The 24415-nt window shown below is 36.6% G+C and overlaps 1 protein-coding gene across 6 annotated transcripts in view; it reads right to left on the reverse strand.

The window, feature by feature from the left end:
* Positions 1 to 22314, reverse strand: part of FGFR2 (fibroblast growth factor receptor 2) — a 115282-nt gene extending 92968 nt beyond the window's left edge. For all 6 annotated transcript variants that reach the window (XM_051981562.1, XM_051981561.1, XM_051981560.1 and 3 more), the window contains exons 1-2: positions 22219 to 22314; positions 16537 to 16806 (exon numbers count right to left, since the gene is read on the reverse strand). In XM_051981562.1, coding sequence (XP_051837522.1) covers positions 16537 to 16702 — 166 coding nt within the window. In that variant the 5' untranslated portion in view covers positions 16703 to 16806; positions 22219 to 22314. The remainder of the gene's footprint in view (positions 1 to 16536; positions 16807 to 22218) is intronic.
* Between the last annotated feature and the right edge of the window lie 2101 nt (positions 22315 to 24415).

Here is a 24415-nt window from a genome sequence, read left to right on the forward strand (position 1 = left end):
AAAAAAAAGATAATGCTTTATTCACCAAGTCAGGCTGCCATTCTTTTATGAATTATTCTAAAAAGAAAAAAGGAGGAGGGAGGTGTATGAGCAAAGAGAGAAAGGGAGAAGAAGAAAAAAATAGGTATTCAAACTGAAATTTCTAACACTTTCATTAATGGAAGATTAGAAATCCTTTCATTTAAAAGAAAAAACCCATTAAAGACCCATTTCTTATATATACTTGAGGTCAAGAGATGTGAATGTATAAGAGTTAAGGGGAATCTTTTTTATATTCTTCCCAACTCTTACACAATTGAGAACTTCATTATAGGGTGTCTCATATTGTTTGCTGTAGTTTCATAGGTGTTAAGTCTTAGCTCCCCAACTAGATTTCAAATTCCAGAGGAAGAACTATGACTTCTAATTTCCTAGTGCAGTATTGGACACTGAGTAGATTCTCAATATCAGTTGACTGAACATGGTATGGAGTAGTGAAAACTGAGTTTGGAAATAAACTAAGAACTCTGCCATTAAATATGTTCATAACATTGGGAAATTAATTCTCTTTTCTGGGTCTCATTATCTTCATCTGTGAAATGAAGAGAGGTGAAATAATGGCCTCTAAGTTTCTTTCTAGCTCTAAAGCTATGATTTTTTTTTCTGTTAATTTGTTCTTTCCTGACTTAAAAACAGAGTTTTGTTTTAAGTGAATAGTCAATTATTTCAATTATGAATGCAAAAATTACTGAGATTTTTCGATTTACATGTTCCTAAACTACAAATAGATCGATAGACAAGTAGATATAGATATAGCTATATAAATCTCACATGATTTTCAAAAAATCACGGGATGTGGTATTACACAGACTTCAGAGATTATCTAGTCCCATTTTTTCATTTTATAGAAGAAGAAACAGATTTCGTGTCTTCCCCCAAGGTTACACAAATAATAAATTTAAAAGCTGAAATCAAACCCAGGTCCTCTGGTTTCAAATCCATTCACATCCTTAAAGGAAATGGCATATGGCCTGTGTTTAAAATGACACCTAATACACAGTGACTCCAATGAGGTAAATGAAAAGAACATCAATCACAGAACAACTAAAAATAAATGACACAAAATTGCAAAGAATAAGCCTGGCTCCAAAGAAGAGAGAAGAACCATTCCAATCCCTTTGTCTCTCCTTTGCAGAGGTGGGAGTTCACATTATATGTAATATCAGATTTTTATCAAAATATCAATAAACACTTATTAAATATCTACTATGTACCAGCTATTATGTTAAATGCTGGGGATACAATAAGAGACAAGAATCTCTTGTCCTCAAGAAGCTTATAGACTAATTTTTCTTTTAGTATACTGATGGGTTTTGATGAATTTTGCTTTTTTCTTCTATTTAAAAAACATTTATTTCTTTAAGGATAACTCTCAAAGAAGTGGAGGAGAGAGAAATGTAAGTAATACAAAAACAAAAGATATAAATTTTTTAATCTTGTTTTTAAATGACACATAAATGTTTAGGTAACTGGTAAGTTGTGTGTGCTTTTTAAAATACAATTCATTTTAATAATACCTTTCTGAAATATATATCATCTCTGTGCTCTACAGGATGAAAAAATTAGGAACAAAAACATTAAAAGACTTTTGGGTCTTTTGGGAAGCAGATAGTACCTCAGCATTATAAAAATGGTGAGAATTGCTTTTGACTTCCAATCTAGGGCTCCATGCAGGGTATTATTAACTTGGGATGCATGGAATTTTTAAAAAGTATTTTAATAAGTATATTTCACTGTAATTGGTTTCCTCTGCAATCCTGTGTATTTCATATTCTGTATTTAAAAATAATACATCGAGAAAAGTTTCATAAGACTCGCCAACTTACCAAAAGAATCCAGTATTCAAAAAGGTTAAGAACTCCCATAACAGATCAATTCTAATTTTCTACCACATGCTGAAGTACCTCAAGGAATTCACTACTCACTGAAATTTTGTCCCTCCTCCTCCACTGTACATAACTGACTCTTTAAGATGTCTCCCTCACATTTTCTTTTTTCATCTGTCCTCATTCCCAAATAATCCTATCCACTCTACCACCTTTGAGTACCTGGTTTTCAATTATGACACCATCACTGGCCATTCTATGCTGTGTGGAAAGAAGCTGAGAAAGGGAGCTGGTTTATTTAAACATTATCCATTACACTAGACAGTCTGGCGACCTCCATCCAAGAGGTACAGGGATTTCACCTTCATTATGCTCCAATGCATCCTAAGAGAATTTATTCCCTACTATGCTAAGAATAGGTTAGTAACCTTTTTCCAAATCACAATAGGCAGGTAGAGAAGACACTTCTGGAATATCATCTTTTCACCATCTATCTTCTTTTATACCAGGACCACACTACAATAATACTTCTCGGTGTTAGTCTGTCTATACCATGAATCTGCCTCAAAAAGATACCCTTGGATGAATAGTAAGATTGATCTGCCTCTCATTCCGAATTTAGCTGAAGGGCATAAAGTACTCCATTAGTCAGTCAACAAGCATTTATTAAACTCTCATTTATTCCAGGCACTAACACTTTTTTCATATTGAGGAATCTCAACTGATCCTCAGAACAATCCTGTGAAGGAGATGTTATTATTATCCCTAGTTTACAAGCTGAGAGAGCTCCAAAGTCACACATCTAGTGTCTGAGACAAAATCAAAGATAGATATCTTTTAGACTCAGGTCTAGCATTCTCCATTCACTGCAAGAAAAACTATCCAAAAAAAGAAACTCCTGGATATTGAGATGCTAGTTGCAAGTCTTCCTTCGGAATGACTCGGTCTTGTCTTTTAACATGTATTGTTAAAAATGTTTCACAAGGAATGCTGATGGCACTTTCAGTTAGTCCATTCACTTCATCCTCTGTGACAGGAAAAGGACTTTGTAAATTGGCAGATGCTTTACCAACAGGAGCTATGATCAGACAGATAGACAGACAGATATTTAACTGGTCCTCTGATTTTATATCCACATCTTCTTCTAGGGAAGAACTTTCCTTACCAAAGCAAATTAGCACAATTTAAATCTTAGAGTTGCCTGGGACCCTATAGAGTTAAATGACTTCCCTTTAAGTGTGTATCACATATATAGATATGTGTACACATATTTAGGTAGACAGACAGATAGATAAATAGATATAAATATAGATATATGTGTGTATGTATATCTATGGGTGTATGTATATGTATATACATATATATGTGATGTATATGTAGTTATGTGTGCAAGTGTATGTATATGTACATATATATATATATGCATATAGGTTTGTGTATGTATGTCTATGGACAGAGAGATGATGGATGACTGGAACACAGATAATAGATAAATGGATGGATGATAAATAGACAGATGGATGGATGCTTGGGGCACTGAGAGGTTAATGATTGGCCAGTGGTCATAAAGCTCTTTGCCTGGGTCTTTCTTCAGTTCAGACTTTGTGATTTCACTGGCACAGAAGAATGTTCTGAATGCCCCAAAGGAAAAGACCACATGAGGTCTTTCATTGTCTTAACAAAGTTGCCTGGGGTACTGAGAGGGTAAGTAGCTCATTCCAAGAAAGGCTTAGTTTTAATCTGTTTTCCAAAGGCAGCACAGCATCAAGGAGGGAGAGCAGCAGCCTCTGAATGAGGACCACTTGGGTCCAGGCTTCTGACTGGACTGGCTGTGACTCAGGGCCAGCACTTTCAGAGTCTCCAGGCAGAGTGCTAGGAAGACTGAAGATCTGGAGTGTTAAGAACAATTTCCTCACAGAGTATTCCTGGGCCACTAAAATCTCAGACCAAGACTAGAGGGAGGCTCATTCCAGATTTAAGATGGCAAACAAATCTATCAACTTAACCTCCCTACATCCCTGGACAATTCTCATAATCAGTCGCCACCGTGCAAGGATGGAGGAAATTTCAATTCTGAGCTCCTTACAACAATGAAATCACATCTAGACCAAAAACTAAAACCCTATGAGAACATGCACGTACGTAACATGGGCTTTATGAATATTATCTCTGTGTTCTTCCACTGAAGAAGAACAGAAATTCCACAACTATTAAAAGATTAAGGAAGAGAGGTACCACTCCGTCTTGCTCCCTTCATTAAATACCTTTTTGGGGTCTTATTCAGCTAGTTTATATAAAGAGCTTGGGCCTTTCTCTCAGCATGACCTCATTTTGATGTTACAGATGCATCCCTGTGTCCTGGGACGGGTCCCAAAGAGCAGCATCTCAGCAATTTGCAAATGGAGGGTGAGCAGCTGGATGCCTGAAAACAGATGGCCTTACTCATTTGAATAGGTTTGATCTTGTCTAGTGTTCAAAGCTAAGCAAGTTTAGGCTTGGTTAGCACTTGAATGGTTTGTTTGAGGGCTGGGGCTTCTCTAGGATACAGATCACTAAACTGGATGATTCCACAGTAAGCAGTTGGATTTGAATGACCTATATTTGATGTTTTCCTAAAACTGTCTTCCATTGTGATGGGGAAGAAGGAGATTGTTACTTAGGAGGGAGAGATGATAAGCTAGCTTTTATTAGAAGGTGAGTAATAGAGAATGATTTGGGGCTGTCTTTTAACAAAAAGAAAATTTCCCCTTTTCTCTCCTCTCCCCCTCAGAGAAATCCTATGGTAGAGAATTTAAACCCAAATTAATTCAGGAAATTCCAAATTAAGATACCCATTATGACATTTAATCTTTCCTCCATAGATGCTTCTCTAAATACTAGAAAAGTATTGATAAAAGTTGATAAAAGTTGTTGATAAAGGATATTCCTTTGTTTTTTAATAAAAAGGAGTTGATAAAAGATAATCCCAAATAAACAAGTCCTTTGATAAGTCTACCTTTTTCCTAAAACCCTCACTAACTTCTGGGAATGAGAAACTAGGTATCATCAAATCACCTCCTACCTCTACTTACTTTTGCTTCCCATACACTGAATTGAGGATTTTTTATTTGTTTTTGTAATATTGGGGCACACGCAAAACAGACTGAATTTCAGAATTAGAAACTGATTTGAAGTGTTGCCTTTGCCATTGACTAACTGGATGGACTATGATTGAGTCACTTATCTTATATGGGCCTCAATTTCTCCTTTCATGAAATGAAAAAAAAAAATCCTTACGCTGTTAGATTTGCTGTAAGAAAGGCATTTTGTGAATTTTAAGAGGCTATCTAAATGTGGGTTATGAATTCAATAATCAAGGAGTTCATTGCTTCATTTATGGCTTTATCTTTATGTTGGCTGTTTCTTTTCCAGCACACTCCATAAATCTGTGAAATATAGACATGACAGGAAAGAATTTGGTAAGGGGGAAAATTTAAATTAACTACAAACTGCAACAAGAAGCTGAGATTACCTTCACAGCTTATTTCTCCATGATATCCTGTCTCTTATTTTCACTAAATATTAAGTTTGTTAATTCCTTCTCACAAATGGCTTCTTTTCTAAGTATCCCTTTCAACCAATAAATCAATTATCCTACTGTAGGCATTTAGGCCTCTTCTCTACCACCAACTAACTAACCCAATAGTACTCAAAAAAGTCAATAGAACTTTCTAATTACCTCTAATTTCATAGTTTAGAACAGTGGTGTCAAATTCAAATAGAAATGGGGCTAGTAAACTATACATAAGGATCTCTGTGGGCTGCATATTCATTTAGAAAACCAAATATGTGTATGTATGTGTACATATATGTATGTATACATATGTGTATGTATTTTACTGTGTTTTTATTTACTTGTTAAATATTTCCAATTACACTTTAATCTGGTTCTGGCCCCACTTAGGAATGGTAGTATATAGGGTATGACACTTCTGGCTTTGGAATATATATGTACTTTTTTATAAAGGAAGAAGCAAAATCAATATTTCTACTTTAAAAGTATCTAGTTGCATGTTTCCTTTTATAGAAACAAAGAAATCATATGCTACAAGATGAAAATACTGCACTTCAGAAAAGACTCAGAGATCTCCCAACTTGCTAGAAATGACTCCCATCCAGCAATTAATACACTAAAAGGAAAGGAACAGTTGATGGTCACTTCAAAAGTCCCTTGCCTTTAAGAGCCTTTTCAAAATAGATACTGTTATGTTCCTTTCTCCCAAAGATTGCTCACTTACCTATGAGTTAAAAGCAATAGTCAATACCTTATCTTCCCTAATAGATTTATACATGCATATAACATATATGTGAATATGTACATATATGTGAATATACAAAATCTAAGTAGACATATATGGAAAGTCCCTTTTCAAAGCTTTTTTTTTTTAAATTATGGTCCAGATTTTTTATTTCTTTGGTGTAGGAATTCTTGATCTGGAAACATTCCATATCCATGAAACTTATCTGTGACTTACAGAGTGTTAGGTAGTTTCCTGGGGAACTAAGAGCTTAAGGTCCAAGAGTCATGCAGAGAGTGTGAATCAGAAGGATTTGAATCCACTTCTTCCCAAGGCCAACCAGTCTTTGATTCATTACACTGCACTTCCTTTCTCAAATCTGTTAAGAATTTTTTTTTTATTTTTCCAGGGAGGTACAGGAAAGTTAGAAATATCAGCATTCCTCCCATAACTGTTTATAGTTTTTCAAATCTTGAGCACTCGTCTTTAAAGATATGATATATACAGGTATTTTTAAATCACAGGATATGCTGAACAAACCAAGGAGATTCAATTCATCTCTGAGCCTAGATAGGACAAAAACAAACCATAGACCACATTTGAAAAATAAAAACAAATTCAACATTACTTCATCTTAGAATTGGTTCTGTTTTTCCTCCTCTTTTCCCTTTTCCTCACAGGATACTCTAACTCACCAAAGACTTTTTTTTCCCTGTCTAGGTGTTATTTCTGGCCTTAATTCTTAGATTTTTTTTTTCCATTTTCATTCTGGCTCCCAGATTCTCTCAGGAACAATTAGAACCAGTATTTATTTCTTTGTGTCTATGTGTTTTTTTGTTATTTGGTTGTCTATACTATGTGATAAATTGGCAAAGTCCTTCCTTGTTCTTTCCTATATTATGCCTGCTAACTTGTCCATTCTAACCTTAAAAATCAGGAAAGCTTGTTTAAAAAATGTAAAAGAAAAATTCTGACTTAATTGCAATAAATTGGTTCTATGCTTTTTTGTGGAAACAAACTGGAAAGAAAACAAGTGTCCATCAATTAAGAAATGATTGAATAGCTTATGGTATATACATGCAAAGGCATATTATTAAACCCTAAGAAACAATGAGCATGACTAATTCAAAGAAACATAAGAAGACTTGTATGAATTGATGCAAAGTAAGCAGAGCCAAAAGAATAACACACATGATATATCACCAAAAATAGCAAAAGAAAAACAATCTTGAAAAATAACAGAACCTTGACCAATATAAACACTAATCTTGAACTCTCTACAGTGGCAGTGAGTTGATGAACTACAAAAAGATGCAAACCTTATCAGAAATGATAATATACTGGTTTGTTTTCTTTAAGTTTATATCTTTGTTACAAGGGAGTGTCTAATGACAGGGTGAAAAGAGAAGTCATTGGGAAGTGAACAAGATATTTAAAAATCCATAAAATATTCACTTTAAAATAATAATTAATTGACAAACAAACCTTTACACTTAGAAATCCCACTATCAGAATATTTTTCAAGTAACTATTTTTCCTGTATACAGAAAATTTGGAACAATTTCAATGTCCAATAGCCATACAATGCTTAGATACATTTTGTGGTAAAACCACAATATATAAAATAACGAATTCAAGGAACATACTAAGTATAGAAAGATTTCTATGAAATCATGTTAAATTTAGCATATGGCAGAGTAATGCAGCAGAAAGTTATTTTCATTGGAAATCAGAACACTTGGGTTCGAATCCTTGATTCTACTTACTACCTTCTAAATGACCTTGGGAAAGATATTTAAGTGGTTAGGGTCACAGTTGCCTTATATTTAAAATGAGATTAAACTCAGTAATCTCAAATGTCTTTTTTTCCTGCTCTAAATATATGGTGCTCTGAACTAGGAGAGATGTATATAAAGTATCAACTTTGATCAAGACATACACATATTTTGTTTAAACACAAGTTATTCCTGAATAGAATAGATGTGTAGGAGAGACAGACAGACAGATAGAATGAGCTCAGGCTAGGCCCTTATCTTTTTAGTCAAGGACTAAATGTCAGATACGAGATAATCTAGGCGAAAACCTGAGAATCCCCAAGAGAAGTTCCAGATCCAAACCAAGAATCTTCCAGAAAATCTTTCCAGCACAAACTTTTTTTGACAGGACACAGCATTACACTTACTGCAAAGAAAAGCATTACATCATAAACTCTGACTCTCACTTGGTTTATACAATCAAGGAGGTGGGCAACCCATTTAACTCTTTCAGGCCACCATGCACAAGTTGACCAGAAAATATTCACCATCCTCCCAGACTGGCTAATCCAGTTAAAACTCAAGCCCATTGCTTCCATGGGCTAGAACAATTGCAGCAATGTGCATGGCAGTCATAGCCCAGAAGTAACCATGAGCGAATATGTGATTGATTACCACAACACGTTACCAAAAGTTCAAAACCCAACTTCAGGGCAAAAGCAAGTAAAGCATGTTACACTTCCCACAAATTTTGTAACTTTTTCCCCCATAATTTTCCACAGGCCTTAATGACAGTCCCTTGGAAGCCTAAAACTGAAAAGCCTTTTCTTGCCAAAATATATTTTTCTTAATGACGTGTATGCCCTGGTTTGTTATTGCATGGCTGCAAAAGCTGAGGGTTTTTTCCTTTTAAAAGAAAAAACATTGAAACATTTAGACTGAAAACAGCAAGTTATACACATTTCTAAAGCTCACAAACTTTGTCACAAAACTTATAGGTCAATGCCTATAGGCACAGTGCCCAATACATGGCAGACATTTAATAAACACTTATTGAAATGAACCAAGGTTTGAAACAACTGATATTTAAAATTAAAAGTAAATGTGTCCTATTAGGGGACATTTGCTTTTATACTATACTGGGCATTAGGTTATTCTATCAAATGTCCTTTTAAAATATTCATTGAATTTTTTTGGTTATAAAATCATAAAATATCTAGTGCCATTTAAGGAAATAATTGTTTTACTTATACCCAAAAGAAAGGATTATTGATGCAGGAGTCTAGTAAAGATTGTGAGCTATGATTTTTTCAGATTTTACTGATATGAAACTTGAAACATTTATAACATCTAGTATAGATTCAATTGTGCAGCTAGCATGTGTCAACCAAGAATGTAATATCCATTTTGTTGAAAATCTGGAAGATTTAGAAGGATGGAAAGAATGCCATTGCTAAAACAGAAATACTCCCTTGGGACTAACCCACTGTCAACTTCCAGTTTAAAGCAGAAGAGCTTTCAAAGGGTCTAAATTCTTAACTTGCCAATTCTAAGGATCTTTAGAATCATTTTGTAACATCCATTGCACGCACATACACAAAGTTGGCTTTTTTTAATTTTCAGATATTTCTATAAACAATTGGTTATGTATGGTAAAAATTCAACAGTAGACTATTATGTGTAAAAATTAATCCACATGTAATAGAAATGGAGAGTGAAGGCCAGAAAATATTCATGAAATTTATGCAGCATTTGTTTTTGCTGTTATATTATGGAATTGAGTTGACTTTTTTAAGGGAAGGTGCTACATAAATCATATAAACATATATGTCCTGTAACCTCATTCCTGAGCTTATCAACATTTTCATTATAAGCTATTTTTCAATTTCCATCTAAAAAGTGTCACCCAAAACTGCAATTCTATATATCTGATCTCTATTTAGAAATAACTTGGGAATTACTACTTTCCATTTGTGCAAGAGCTGTACCAATTTGATTGATTCAGAAGGACTGAAATGAAAGAAAAAGCAATTTTAATACATATAGGGTCAATTAATCTTGATTGTGGAACAATTGTTTACTATTTTCCAAAATGGAATAAATGCAACTGTTGAAGACAAAGTTTTAAAATCTGCTAAGAAACAGGGTTTTCCCTTTATCCCAAAATACACTTTTTTTATTTTATCATAAATATTTAACTTGATCACAGATGTAAATGACAGCATTAATTTACTTTCTCAAAACCCTGATGAGTTAATAAATAAATAATTTAGGAGCTGGAAGATCACATGAAGATAATAACATCCTGCTCCATTCTGTCTCTGAGCCTTCTCCTTTTGGTGGCTGCCATTTTTCTCTATGGCTGGACAATTTTGGGGAGGAAAATGAGACATTTAAAATGCTTCATATTTCTCTGCTCTTACTACAAGTCACTTTTCTGAGACCCAGTTTCCTTATCTATAAAATAGAATGGGAAGAGAGAAGGACTAGATGGTCTCTAAAGTTTTTTCCCAGATCTAGATCTATAATTATCAACTAGATTCTTTTTAGTACTTACTGGACATTACAGTTGAGAAGGATGGGAAGTGTAAATATTTTGAAACTGGCACTTTCATAAATCTCAGATGTAAGCATTCTCATGATAGTCCCTGGAATAAGAGATTAAGATAGCTATATACACATCCCAAACACCACAATATCACCAAACAGGTAACACCAATGCCTCTTCCTGAATCTTACTATTTGCTACCAGCCTAGAAATGCATGGCTACCTGACCTTCTCTCTTCATCCCTCACCTGCTATCAAAGGATGAGAGAGTATTCTGATCTTATCCCTCATGTCAACAAGATGTAGAAACTGTCCTCAGATTTCATAGGAGACTCGAAATCAAGAACAATGAAGTCATCCCAGGTCTGATAGCAACATGGGCTGGTGACCCAGTTGTTCCAAAAGAACTATCTATTAACAAGAAACAGGAAGAAGTTTTCCCTGCAGAAAAGAAAGATGGAAGCTATCATGGTGATTATAACTGGTACACAAGATAACTTAGTGTCAAAAGGCCGGGATGTGAACTATTGCTTAAATTAGGAACTTTGCTTCCAGGTCTTGTACACACTCCTTGTAAAATGCTCCATGATAAATCTAAAAAACAAAAACAAAAAACAAAAACACAAAACAACACTTCCACCTCTCAAACAGATCATTCAGCACCTCACTCTCCCCTGGATCAGCAGAACACCAGAGACATGGAGGGAGTCAGATACACAAGGGACAAATCCAGGGGCTATGTTTTTAGCAAATTCATGAGTTTACATGGAGGGACAATGAAAAAAAAAAAAGATAAGGAAGATCTATCCTAAACCTAAGTGGCTAAAAAGAATGCCCAATAAAGGACAAAGAAGTCACCTTTCGAAAAAAAGATTCAGCAAATTTCTATGTCCTATCATGGTCAGGAGCACTTGGGTAGGGAAATGGAAACACAAATCTGAGAATGTGGGGTGGAAGAAGTTATTCTTGAACTCACTGCTAAAAGCAGTCATCTATACAGATACAAACATGTAATGCATGCAATAGCTAGCTCAAGGAAAACAGACAGACCACAGACTTGGTTTTGTCCTTAGGTTAACAAACTGGAATCCCAAAGTAAATTTCCTAGGTTCTTATTAAGATTAATAAACTAGCTTGGAGAGAATCTTTCAATGATGTCCTAACCAGCTTCACCATGGGTCTTACAAAGTAAACATGAAAAAAAATTGTCTCTAAGTTGAATGGCTATTCCCTGGATTTTATTTGGAGATGTAAATTGTAAACAAAATCTTTCCTGATGAAATGGGACTGCCAGTTTTCTCATGTCCTTTTAATTATTCATTATGTGTGACATCAACATCTCTGCCCTGGGCTGTAGAGACATTTAGATTTTGGTGTCTAGCAAGGTTGTAAAGGCATAGAATCAGTCACAGAAAGTTCAAGGTGGACAGAACCTAGAAATTATCCATTCCAAACCCTTTCATTTTACAGACCCACAGGAATTAAGGGCTCCCTCTAATTGTCTGGAATGAGGATCGTAGAATTTTAAAGTTGTAAGAGGACTGAAAGGTCTGTAGTAGTGAAAGGCCATTGGATTTCAGCTCAGATCTGGGTTCAAATATATACTGTGTTCCTTACTAGTACTATGACCTTATGAAAAACATTTCTTTCCCTCGTGCCTTAGTTTCCCTTTCAGTAAAATGAGAGCTTAGGCGTTAAGGTAAAAAGATGAAGGTGGTAACTAACATGGTAATTCGGCCCAAAGCAGAGAATTTAAATTACTCTGTTTTGCCAACTTTGTTTTCAAGATGTAGTATTAAACTCAGGTCTGTCTATGAATTGTGAAATATTTTACATACTAATAAAGAATGTGTACTTCTTTGTGTGCTCAGCTTCATAAGCCTGTATTTAGTTTAACTGGGCAAGAATAAGTCTTTGTTAGTAGACTATCAAGTTACAGTCAAATCTTACATACCAACACTAATGGAGAATAGTAAAGATATAGATCATATAAAACAATAAATAATTTTAAAATGTTTTTTATCTTGGAGATGTGTATTGTTATTTTTTAAATCTACATTAAAATATGACTGTGTTTGATATTTCAGGAATTTACAAAACCTCCTGGCATAGGGCAAAGAGTGAGAGATCCAGGGGCAAAATTCTGCCTTTGACCACTGTGTCAGACTCTTACTCTATGTAAGTAGACATAAATCATTTACCCTTTCTGAACCTCAGTTTACTCTTTTCTAAAAAGGGAGAAGAGACAGGTCACACTAAATGACCTTGAATATCCATTTTATCTATGACCTATCATCCTAAGATCTGGAACATGGGAACAATAGTGTTTATATTGCCTAATTTATTAGACTGTTGTGAGGAAAGTGCTTAGAAGGGGACATAAATGTGAGTTATTAATACAATACTTAAGATAACACAAGGAAGCTATATTTTGGAGACCTGATTTGGCATCCTGCGCCCTCCTGAAACTCCATCCTGGCGAAACCATCACTACCTTGTACAAATCCAACTCAAGTGAAGGAGTTATACTCTGTGTGTGTGTGTATATATCTTTTTCAGGTTCATACTTTCTCCTGGGTGGGAAAGTAATTAAGTGTTTTGGTTTAAAAAGGGACTTTTATTCTAGCTCCAGCTGAGCTAGAATAAACAAAGATCTTGTTAATGTCAACAATGACTTAATTAAGCAAAGTAGGTGACAATGTCAATAACAACTTGAAAGCAAGATCTGCCCCCTCCCAGGGGTAATATCAAGAGTTGACTGTACTTTAAATAATCAGAGTATTAATCAAACTACTGGAGCCAATAACTGCACTTGGTTACTGAAGACAATAAATTCCCATTTCAAAGGTAAGTTGTATTTTTTTGGCAAAATTAAAGCCTTCTGGAGGTCTGTCATTAACAAACTATTTTTAAGAGACCTGGTATAAATACCCGCTTGTTTTTGTACTTAAAAAGGGGGTGGGGATGGGAGAATGGTGTCAAGACACTGGGATAGAATTACACTATAGAGCAAAATGGTAGAGGAAAGGGTCATTCATCTTTCTGTAGGGTTAGAGTGACCTTTCACAAACAGAATCACTCTTTTAGAAATTTTTCCATCTGGATACTTTTTCCTCTAGTCTAATCCCATAAAATATTATTAAAGTGAACTTCCTAGTTAATTAACCACTAAAAATCTTCAAAGATAGAATTTCCTATGAGAAAAAAGCAAGAGTGTATTAGCAGGATTTTTGAATGCAGTCAGAAGGCTTGGGTTCAGATTCTGACACTGCTTTCTACATGATCTTTGGCAAAGTAATTAACTTATCCGAGGCTTCTCTCCGGCAAAATGATAACACTGGCCCAGAAAAGTTTTTTTTTTTTTTTCCAGCTATGATAGGTTCAAGTTTAAATCGCTATTTACTAAAATTAAATATAGTTCACCAAAATAATCTCAATTTTAAGTGGAAAGCTTTATCAAAGAAACCAAACTTTTAAACACCTTGCTCTATGACTCAATGATTATGCAACAGGGATGTTAAAAGTAGATAATAAGAAAACAACCAACCATCTAGCAAATCCAGTTGTTAAGACTAATGAGTATTCATGTTTAAACTATTTTCTTGTATATAATTAGATTCTCTTGAGTAACAGCCTCTGACCAAGAAAATCTTTCAATGGAAAATCAAACTCTAATAGAATATGACAGTGTACAAGCATCCATGTTAATACTATGGGCATCAGTTACTATGACTGAGTGAAAAATTCAGTTGATCAGTATCCAGAACTCCTCAAAAGGACATTATTGATATGTACTTCCAACACATCAACCAATAGTCTACAGGGCTGGAAATGGATATTTTATACTTATTCAGATCAAATATTTGACTTAAATACAAAAACAATTTGTAAATATTTTTTAAACTGGGTAGAACCTTAAAAGAACTTACTAACAGATAAACAGAGTCTAAGAAAGGCTGCTATTTGCCTAACGATGGGCAGATATTTAGTGATAAAACCAGAAGTAACACCCAACTCTCTCATGATCTTCCAGACATTGGATGACTGGGAACTTCACACAAAGAACCATTTTGGAAAACTGTTTATCTCCACCCACGTAGACCTTGTTCTACTTTCCCTCTCTATCCAAGAGTCCAAAGACCCGAGTTCAAATTCCAGCACTATCATTTACTGCCTAGATAATTCTGAACAAAACAATTAACATCTTTGGGCCTCAGTTTTCTCACCTGGAAAATGATTAAAATGACTTCCAACTCCTAATCTAGATCCTAAGATCCTATGACCTTTCTCATATAAATTAATAGGATTGTAAATTAAATCCTCCATGACTATCTATTATTCAAATAAATTCACTACCCATGCCACAACAAAGGCAGATTCAGATGAAAAAGGCCACTTTCTTTAAAAAAAAAAAAAAATACAATTTACTGAAGGCCTTTTTTTTTTTAATCTCAGCACTTTTTTCCAAACTTGTCTTATGACATAAACTCAAGGTAAAATGAACAATTAGGAAAAAATCCATTTTAACTCATGGTAAGACGAACTTTAAAAATGTAAGCATATCCATCAAAAACCAAGGACCTTTCTACAAATGGCTTCAAATAAATATTTTAAAGATACACTTCATTTTATAAAATGAAGTTTTTGTTATATTACATATGTAACAAGAATACCAAGAAATAAATCTGTAACTTTTCCAATCTTAGTTGCAAATCCATACCAATATCCCTTCTCAGGGCTATGAAAGCTTTTATTATGCTTTCAGACCTATTAATTAATTATAAAGCCTTCATTCCCTTTCCTTAACAAAAGTTCAGCATTCTGACTTATGCAATCGCTTCAGGTTAACAGTGGCTCAGTACAGGAAAAGATTTGACCTTGTTCTTCAATAACTGTCACATTTCTGGTGTTCTTTTTGAAATCCTTGAGTTGCCTGATGTAAGAATTTGATTTGAATCTTTCCTCTCTTCTCCACCCAATTCACAAACCGCCACCATTTGTTTTTCTAACTAAAGCTGAAAATATTTGTTCTGCCTTCACTGCTCCAGCCTGCCCTCATGTAATCACATTCCTGATCATTTAACTCTATAACTCTTATGCCTCCCCATAACAGCTGATCTGAAGCTAGGGATCACTCATGATGGTGGAGTGCTCCTAAACAGCAATGGGGCACCAGGTGGGCAATCAACAAACAAGTTCATTAAGTGGTGATGAGAGTCTGGCTTTTCCTTTTTTATTCTCAGATTACCACTTGAAAAAATAACTCGGCTACCGATATTCTTTCGTGATGACAGATTTCAGTCTTAACGCTGACTAAAGACTTGGCTAATGTTATTTCCAAAGAGACTACCAGAGGACCCAATTCTGTATATTTAAACATATTCCACCTCAGTACTAAGGCTTATTGTTCTACCTCGTTTTAAAATGAAATTTTGAAATTTGAGACAGTTCTGGTAAATGTATGAGTAAGAGTAGGTGAAATTTACTTTGGAACTAATCAAAAAAAAAAAAAAACCAAGCTTTTGTGATTTATACTTAGGATAATCACACTGACTTACAGTTCAAAAAGACAGTTAAAATGCCTAACTTCTCCATTCCGAACTTCAGAAGGATAAAGTACTCCAAAGGTAATTTTTTTTAAATGACAGTAATGCAAAGGTTTGGTGATATTTCCCTTTGTTACAAAGCATTAACTCTTTGTACTTTATTCAGGTGTATCTCTCAAGCTGGACTACTGCAGCAGCATTATGTACATAATGAATACAGCATTCATCCTTCACAGTTTTCCAAGGAACTAGGAGAGGAATACCTAAGAGTAAACTCTTTGTTGGCTTCCCCATAGAATAAAGAGCTTTCAATGCAGAAATCATGAAGATGTATCTTCCTGCTTGTGTCTTCCCAATAAATATCTTTCCTCCTTCCCCCTCCAATCACAAATTTGAAAAACATTCCAACATTCTCAATGGATTTTCAGTTATTATGTACAGGCAGCAGTTAATCGCAAAATTGAAATTTCAAAGATCCATGACATTTCCACAGAGAGCAAATCGGAACAAAACTTGAGATCCAAGAAGTGTAAAGAAATAACTTACCTTCAGGTTCTAAGGTGGTATCCTCAACTAAATTGAAGGAGGGTCTGGCCAGAGAAAAGGTTGCCATGGTGACTAAGACCAGGCACATGAATCGACCCCAGCTGACCATCTTCACTATGCCAATCCCGGGTCCTTTTCCATAGTTCCATGTGGACATTAATCCCATCTGAACACCTCTAAACAAGCATGGACCACAAGCAATGCCTTCAGCCTTCAAAAGGCTCAGAAATGTGGCTGCTATTGTGGCTGCTGCTGCTGCTACTGCTGCTTCTGCAGAAGGAAAGAGATTTGGTGTGTCAGTGAAATCATCCTGAATGCCAACTGAAAATCTTACCTTAAACCTAGAGTGGGAGGATTTCTCCAGTATTAAAAAAAAAAAAAAAACTGAGTTACCATTCACTATCTATGAATTATTTCCATCACCACCTCAGGTTCCCGCAGTATTTTTGTAATTCAGTTCCAAAAAAAGATTGGGATTTATACCAATCATTTAAAAGTTAGATTATTTCTCCCAAAAAAATTGAAATAAAAGAGCATCTATAGGTACCCTAAAAGAGAAGAAACAAGCAAAGAGGTATTTCAGTTATTCACGGTTTATTCTTTTTATCACTTGGAAATTTGGGTCTTTCTCCATCACACATCTCTTCCCTAGAACAAGAGAAACAGTCCTGACCTTAGTTTCAAGGGCAGTACAAGCAGCAGCTACAAAAGAAAGTTAAAAATACTCCAGTTGGCATAATAGGACTTGTTAACTACTCTTCCTTCAACTTTGTGCTTGGTAACAATGGAAATGTGAAAGGCACTGGTTACAGACACATTTCTGCTGGGCAAGCAACCAGCCTATGCCCTTCACTTTGGACTCAGGAAAAGGGAAAGGTAAGAACACATCCAAATAAAAACAAATGTTTGGAAGCCTCAGAGAAAACATTTCTATCAGTTTCCCACTATTCATAAATTAATTTCAAATGCAGATGTTTAATTCAGTCTTTCTTCAAACTGGCTACTTAGTGAAAAGAACAAGGGAACGAGCCATCCATGTCTCCACCATCAAGAGTTAATCAATGTCCACTACCTCACAATGCCCAGTAGCTCACATTTATTTAATGTTTGGGATTTGCAAAGTACTTTCATTCTTTATTTCATTTGATCTTCATCACCCACCCTGTAAGTAGATACTATTATTATCATAGAATGACTAGTTGAGAGCTGTAAAAGAAGGTGGAGTCCACTGAATCCAACCACCTTGTTTTACAGATGAAGAAACTAAGGCACATAGAGGTTAAGCAACTTGACCAAAGTCAAAAGTTGTCCATGATCACTTAGATAGTCTCAGAGATAGTCTCTGAACTCAAATGTCTGATGCCCAATTTAGATCTCCATTCACTAACTGCTTCTCACCAAAAATAGCCTACTCAGGAGAAACCTTTGACCTGGATGAAACAGATTGACAGACTGACATAATCTAAACATATAAATAACAGAGATGTCAAGCTCAAAGAGTAAACAAACAGAAAACCCAAAATCATTTCTATTTTTCAGAGACACCATGTTGGTCTAGGATTTGATCAATAATTTAAGGTTGGCAACTATTTTCTGAAACTTCCAAAATGGCAATTGTAAAGAGGAACTCCACTCAGTCCTATATTAACCTTCTCCTATAGGATATTTATGGAAGAGTAAAATATTAACAAATTACTTTGCATTTAAGCAGTCTTCTCAAATATTCAACCTAGAACCAGACTATCCCTCATAGGAGACAACCCAGCACTCTATATGCCTCAGTTTCTTCATCTATAAAATGAAATAGTTGGACTCAACAGATTTTACAATCTCTTTCAGCCCTAAATCTATGATATTATGATAATATCAGCATTGACCTTACAAGCTAGGTGATGAGTAAGAGACCAGATTTCCAGTAAGTCTCTGACCCCATTGTTAATTGAAAGTGTTAAAATAAGTCATCAAAGTCACTGGGCCTCATTTTTCCTCATGCATAAAATGTGCAGAATTATGTCTGCCCTACCTACCTCTCAGGGTTGTCATATAGAACAAATGTACAAGAAAGTGCTTTGTAAACTATAAAGTGTCATGTAAACATAAGAGAACATTATTGTTGTCCAACAAAGGGAGAAGTTTACAGCGTTAGAACTAGAGCTAACCACAACTTCAGAGTTCAGAGAGAGTGAATCTCTTGGAACATACACTGTGCACTCTTTTCTGCATTCTATAGATAATGACCTTCAAAGTAAGGTTTCAAAACTTCAGAGCTTTCCCCCAAATTTTCATCAACTTGATGATACAGTTATGAAATTATATTTCAACACTGCATGAGCTTTCACATAATATTCCAAATTGCTCCCATTGACCTTAACTAAAACATTGCCACTGTAAAAATAATTTCCAGAAACAATTTTAAGGAGGCTACAACACTGTTTTCATGAGGGGAAATCAAAAGACGATAGGGAGTTGGGGGGATTTCCTATGGTAATTGTAGATTCTGCCCCCCAATATGTGTACACATATATATACACAAATGCATGCACACACATATGCATATATACATACTATACATAGGTTTGTATATATAATATATGTACAGATATATGCACATATCAGTGTTTTACATAGATATAGATATGTACCTTGGAAAGCTATGAAGATATGAATACAAAACCTTGGTTTTTTTTTATTTAGTCTCATTTTTTAAAATTGCCCTTTTAAAATACCTGGTGTTTTCTGTAGCATAATTTTCAGAGTTTTCAGATTATAACTAAATATATTTCTAAAACATCTTAAAGTGGAAGGTAAATAAGCCTGTTTACTGATGACCACAAATGTTCCCAAGGTGGATTAAAAAAAAAAAAAAGAAACTTCCTGATCCTTCAGGAGTCTGGTATTTACAACATTCTGACAATCTTTCACTACAAACAAGACAATTCTGGCAAAATTCCTTCAGAGCTCCAAACAAAAATCGATTTCTTTCATGCAATTATCTCTACAGAAGACCTTCTAAGATGATGAAAAGGGACTAGTGTCCCTCAGACCTAGCAGCATCTTAAAAACACAAACTTGAAGCTCAGATTCATAGATGCCATAACCTTCTCAACCAGTGACCAATCCAGTACCTAAATGATTCCAGATTAAACACTCATCAAAGAGGTTTTCCTTCATTTTAGAGCGGCAAGGCCTATGACAGCATTCAATGAAATCGAGTTCTTTACTAGTGTTCCCCGCCAGAGTTTCCAATGTATGGCAAGACCTCCTACACTGGATAATTATGTACCTCTATTTCAATGTTTGGAACACAGCCCCAGCATGCTTCTGGCCTCCACAATCCCAGCTTCCTGACTACAATACCATAATCCCTCCTGGAGTCTCAAACTCAGTGAAAGCCGCACGTAGTGTTTATTTTTCCCCTTGAAAGGGAACTCTGTCTCTCGCTCAGCCTGTACTTGGGGAGGAGCTGTCAGCCTCCAATGATTGATCGTTCTCCTGGCCACCCCTCATCAAGTCAATTTTCACCTCGTCACATACCTGCCCAAATTACTTGGCCAAACAGACGGGCAAGAGAAAGCAACTTGGGATACAGGAGAGATGGCCCTAGTTTATCCAAGTCACATCTGAACTTTAAAAAAATAAACAACTAAACAAACAACCCACACTACATATAAACAAGTATTAGTATAGGACTGGTGTTAATAAAAGTTACCTTCATTTTTTTTTTCCTCTATGGCATTGCTGATTTAATTATGTTCAATTCTCCTGAGAGATTTCTCTTTTGAGGTTACTACGTCAAGAAAGTCAACAGAAGCCAACGTAGTGATGTACCCAGTCAGAAGACCTAAAGCGTGACAGACTTCCATCACCTCCTAAAGAAAAAACCTTAAGATATACGCCTTTCAGCTTCACCTAAAGGATTCCCAGAGAGCCAGGCGTTAACAAAATGCAGCAGCTAATGTAAAAATAAAATTCCTCCACACATTTAAATCTCAAAACAAGAAAGTCCCAGACTTGGTACTGCGGTCCCTACAAGTTAATTCTTGTAGACATAATGAGAATTTGTAGGCAGCGCCGGTCTTTATTTTTTTTTCTCTCCCAATTTCATTGTGGGATTTCTTTCATTTGCTAGCCTGGAATATCCTGTTTTTCTCCAAATCTTTCACTGCTAAAGAGGTGGGGGAAAAAATCTGCATATTAATTGACATTCCAGGGAGAGCTGGAGGGGCTACTGATTGCTTTCTATTCAAACTAAACAGGCTTTTCAGATGAAAATGAGTAAAGGCTAGTAGAAGATTTACAGGGATTTGGTACAAAGCAGACAATGGGGTTTTAAATGTTGATAGCTTTTCACACCAATCACATAATGGGTCACTGTGTGAAAAGATAGCTTTTGCTTTAAATATACATTTTATTCATTTGAGAAAGGGAAATTTATGGGCTTTCAAAAAAAAAGTTTGTAGGAAAACACTGGGAGGATCGCGGAAGGCTCCCGCCCACCTTGGGCTCTGGGGCTCTAAGTTACTTTTGTGTCTAATTTTCCCAGAGCTCCTCTAAACCCCACCGACGCTGCTCCCTATTGGCACTCCTGGCTTTTGGCGAGTAAATTCAGACTCCATGTGCTGGGTGAGCGTGTCCCTCTCGGGGAAGAGGATTAACACACAAGTTTTCACGTTTGCCATTTCAACGCACTCCCCTCCCCTCCTTTGCGTTAACGCTAGCGGGGGAAAGCAAGAATAAATGAGTTGAGCCCTCCAGTCCCTTCCCATCTCTGCGGAGGGAAAGAGTCGGTCCCAAAAAGTCTAGCTCCCGTTCGGTCCTCCCCATCGCCCTCATCGTCCAAGGGAGTGGTGCTGAGGTTTCCCGGGAAATCCAGGCAGTCGAAGAGAAAATCTTTGAATTCTCTATACCCCAAGCAAGGGACACTTACAGGGGCGTTAGAACTAACACTTACAGGGGCATTAGAATTAACACAGATGAAAAGAATTAGCTGGATAATAACTGGGGATGTGGGGCGGGGAGGGGGCGGAGAGAGTAAGTGATCCCTCCGGCCGGGGCACAAATAGTGGGGCGAGTGGGGGGGGGTGGCGGCGGAAAGTTCATCTCGATTGATCCTGGATGGGGATCTCACGTGCAGGAACCACAGAACTAAAAGGATCCCAACGTAGCAAAAGCGCCGCCTCTGCCCTGGTCCTGCGCTCCCGCCGGCAACACTTTGGAGGGAGGGAGGGTTAGGGAGGAAGAGGTGTCTGGGTGCATCCTCGCTGCCTTTCCAGCCTCCGCGCACCGCCGCTCGCTAAGTCAGAGTCTAAAGCGCGGCGCCAGCAGGAAGGGGGAACTGGGGAAGAAGCCAGACTGCAGCTTTGACAGGGGAGGCTTGGGGAGGAGGGCAAGAGGGGAACCTGAAGAAGGAGCGAGCTGGACGAAGAGCTACTTAGCTTTAGACAACTACATTTAGTCACCAATCCCTGCGCCAGAACCATCTCAGCCTGCCCCGAGTCCTCGCAAGCAAGCACAAGAAGCAAAAATTAAGGGGAGTGGGGAATCAGCCTCCCGTAGGGCTCCCCACCCCCAGCCCCACAACCAAAGTTCTTCTCCGGGCCGCCGCGGCGTCTCTCCCTCCGGCTTCTACATTTCCCATTCGTATCGGTTCGGGTCTGATTTGGGCAGCCCCAGTACAATTACCTTGAATGGCAAAGCTCCGAGAAAATGCGATTTGCCCCAGCAGCAGGCGCGTAAGTACAGGATGAATCAAAGTGACGAACCCCGGGTCCCTTTGGGGGAAAACTCAAGGGGGGAAAAACAACCAGAAGAAAACAATTGTCCCTCAGTTATCCCCAGTTCGAGGTACTCAAAAGTTGGATGCAAAACTCAGGTTATGGAAGAGTGCAAACATGACTCCTGTGATCCGCAGGCAGGCTTCAGATTGAAAAAGGAGGAAAAAAAAAAAAGAAAAAGAAAGAAAGAAATCAGCCCTTAAGTTTCATCAACAAAACTTTTTTTCCACTTCTGAACAGTTAAAGCTTGTCCGACACATCCAGCCTTGGAAAAGCAAAGAGCAGCTTGCAGCCGAAAACATCGCTCTCTCTAAAGAAACGTCTCGGCTCCAAGTAGACTTCAGGCAGAATTCCCCGTTGGAATCTTGAAAGCTTTGTCAAGTCTAAGATCGCTTTTTCTCCGGCACATACACACGCACACACATACACACACTCCCTTCTCTCTCTTTCTCTCACTCTCTCCTCTCCTCCCTTCTCCTCATCAGGTCACTCCCCGCCTCTGTTGAAACCTGAGCCATTTCCTGGACAGCTCTACCCGGCTCTTCCAATCAGATTCCTCTCCTGCAAATGTTTAACTGTGTGCTCTCCAAGGGGATGCTCGAAGAACGCCCGAGCTCCGGGGTTGGACTCTCAGCATTCTCTTTGACAACGCCTCCAAGTGGCACGAATTCACTCGCAGGCAAGAAAAAGAGAGCCTTGATAAAATCTGGACAGAAAATAAAACAATATCTTGTATTCCTAATGAGTGGCCCTTCTCTTCCCACACCTCAGCCCTACCTCCCCAAATGAATTGTAGTGATTGGCAGTCAGGTTTAGAAGCTTGTTTTATTTTAAAGTCAGAACATGATGGTGATTCCGACATGAACATTACACGGAAAAAAAAATTAATTCCCTTAATGATTTGCTATGCTATTATTGAGGTGGGGGGATCAACGGAACTGAAAAGGTTATAGGGTATAAAAAGGGAGAATTTTTTCTTCAGGAACTGCAATTTTAATCCTGTAAGAAATAAGAAATGGCTTTGGAATAAGTTAAAAGAAATAACCTCCAAACAAAATTATCCCTACATACAGTACTTCTACCTCCTCTCGTTCTAATCCCCAAGATTAATTAAGAAAGTAAATTTTTATTTAAGTTCCCTATTTAGGCCATGTCACTAACTTGCTAAGAGGACTTTAGGCAAGTCAAATGACTTGGATTAAGAGGTTGTTCTAGGTGGTCTCTAATCACCCTCCCAGCTCTAACTTTCTATGATTAATTCATTTTGCTCTTCACTGGCTCATTTGGCTTAATTTCTCAGCAGCCTGTGTAAATGTGGTACTTTACTTTTGCTTACTAGGAGGAAGGTTCTATTTTTTCCTAATTCCCATCCAATTCATTTACTGTGTTTTGCTTCGAAACCTATTTTTTAAGGGAAGGAATGTTTTTGAGGTCAATGGAATATGTGAAGAAGAAAAAACAAATAGTTAGTAGTCATTTTTTACTTCTTAATAGATGCTTCAGAAATGCCTAAAATATTTCACAAGCTTAAAAAACATACACTATACAGAATTCATTAGAAACTGTAGACTTCAAACACTACACATGGAGGAAATTATTTTTCTTCATGAAGCATCATACACTGTTTCTGTTAATTTTTGTCAATATACTCTAAAACCAGGATCCAGGCAATAGAATGATTGGAGTCCTTTCACCTAGGAAATCTTTAAGCTCCTCCTTTTTCTCTTCCTCCATCTTTTTCCGTTTCTTCTTCCCCCACCCCTCTTTTTTTCCTCCTCCTTTTTTCTTTTTCTTTTTCTTCTTCCAAAAAGATACGTTAGTATTTCTGTCTGTCTCCTTTTATCAATAGGTTTCCAAATTCTTATGCTTTTATTCCAAAAGAATTATATATTCTTTTGTAATAAAATTGTGTAATTATATTCTACAATGCTTTACGTTCTCCACAGATTAAAAGGGAAACACTATTGTGTTTGGGCTATATTTCTATTTTTATATTTTCCCATCCATAGGTATGCTACCAATCATTGAAAATACTGTTAATACATTCTCATCTAAATTAATGGCACCGGAAGTTATATTGCCTATTATCCATTCATCAATAGCTT

Source organism: Antechinus flavipes, chromosome 2, assembly GCF_016432865.1.
Source record: "Antechinus flavipes isolate AdamAnt ecotype Samford, QLD, Australia chromosome 2, AdamAnt_v2, whole genome shotgun sequence".
NCBI classification, from domain to species: domain Eukaryota; kingdom Metazoa; phylum Chordata; class Mammalia; order Dasyuromorphia; family Dasyuridae; genus Antechinus; species Antechinus flavipes.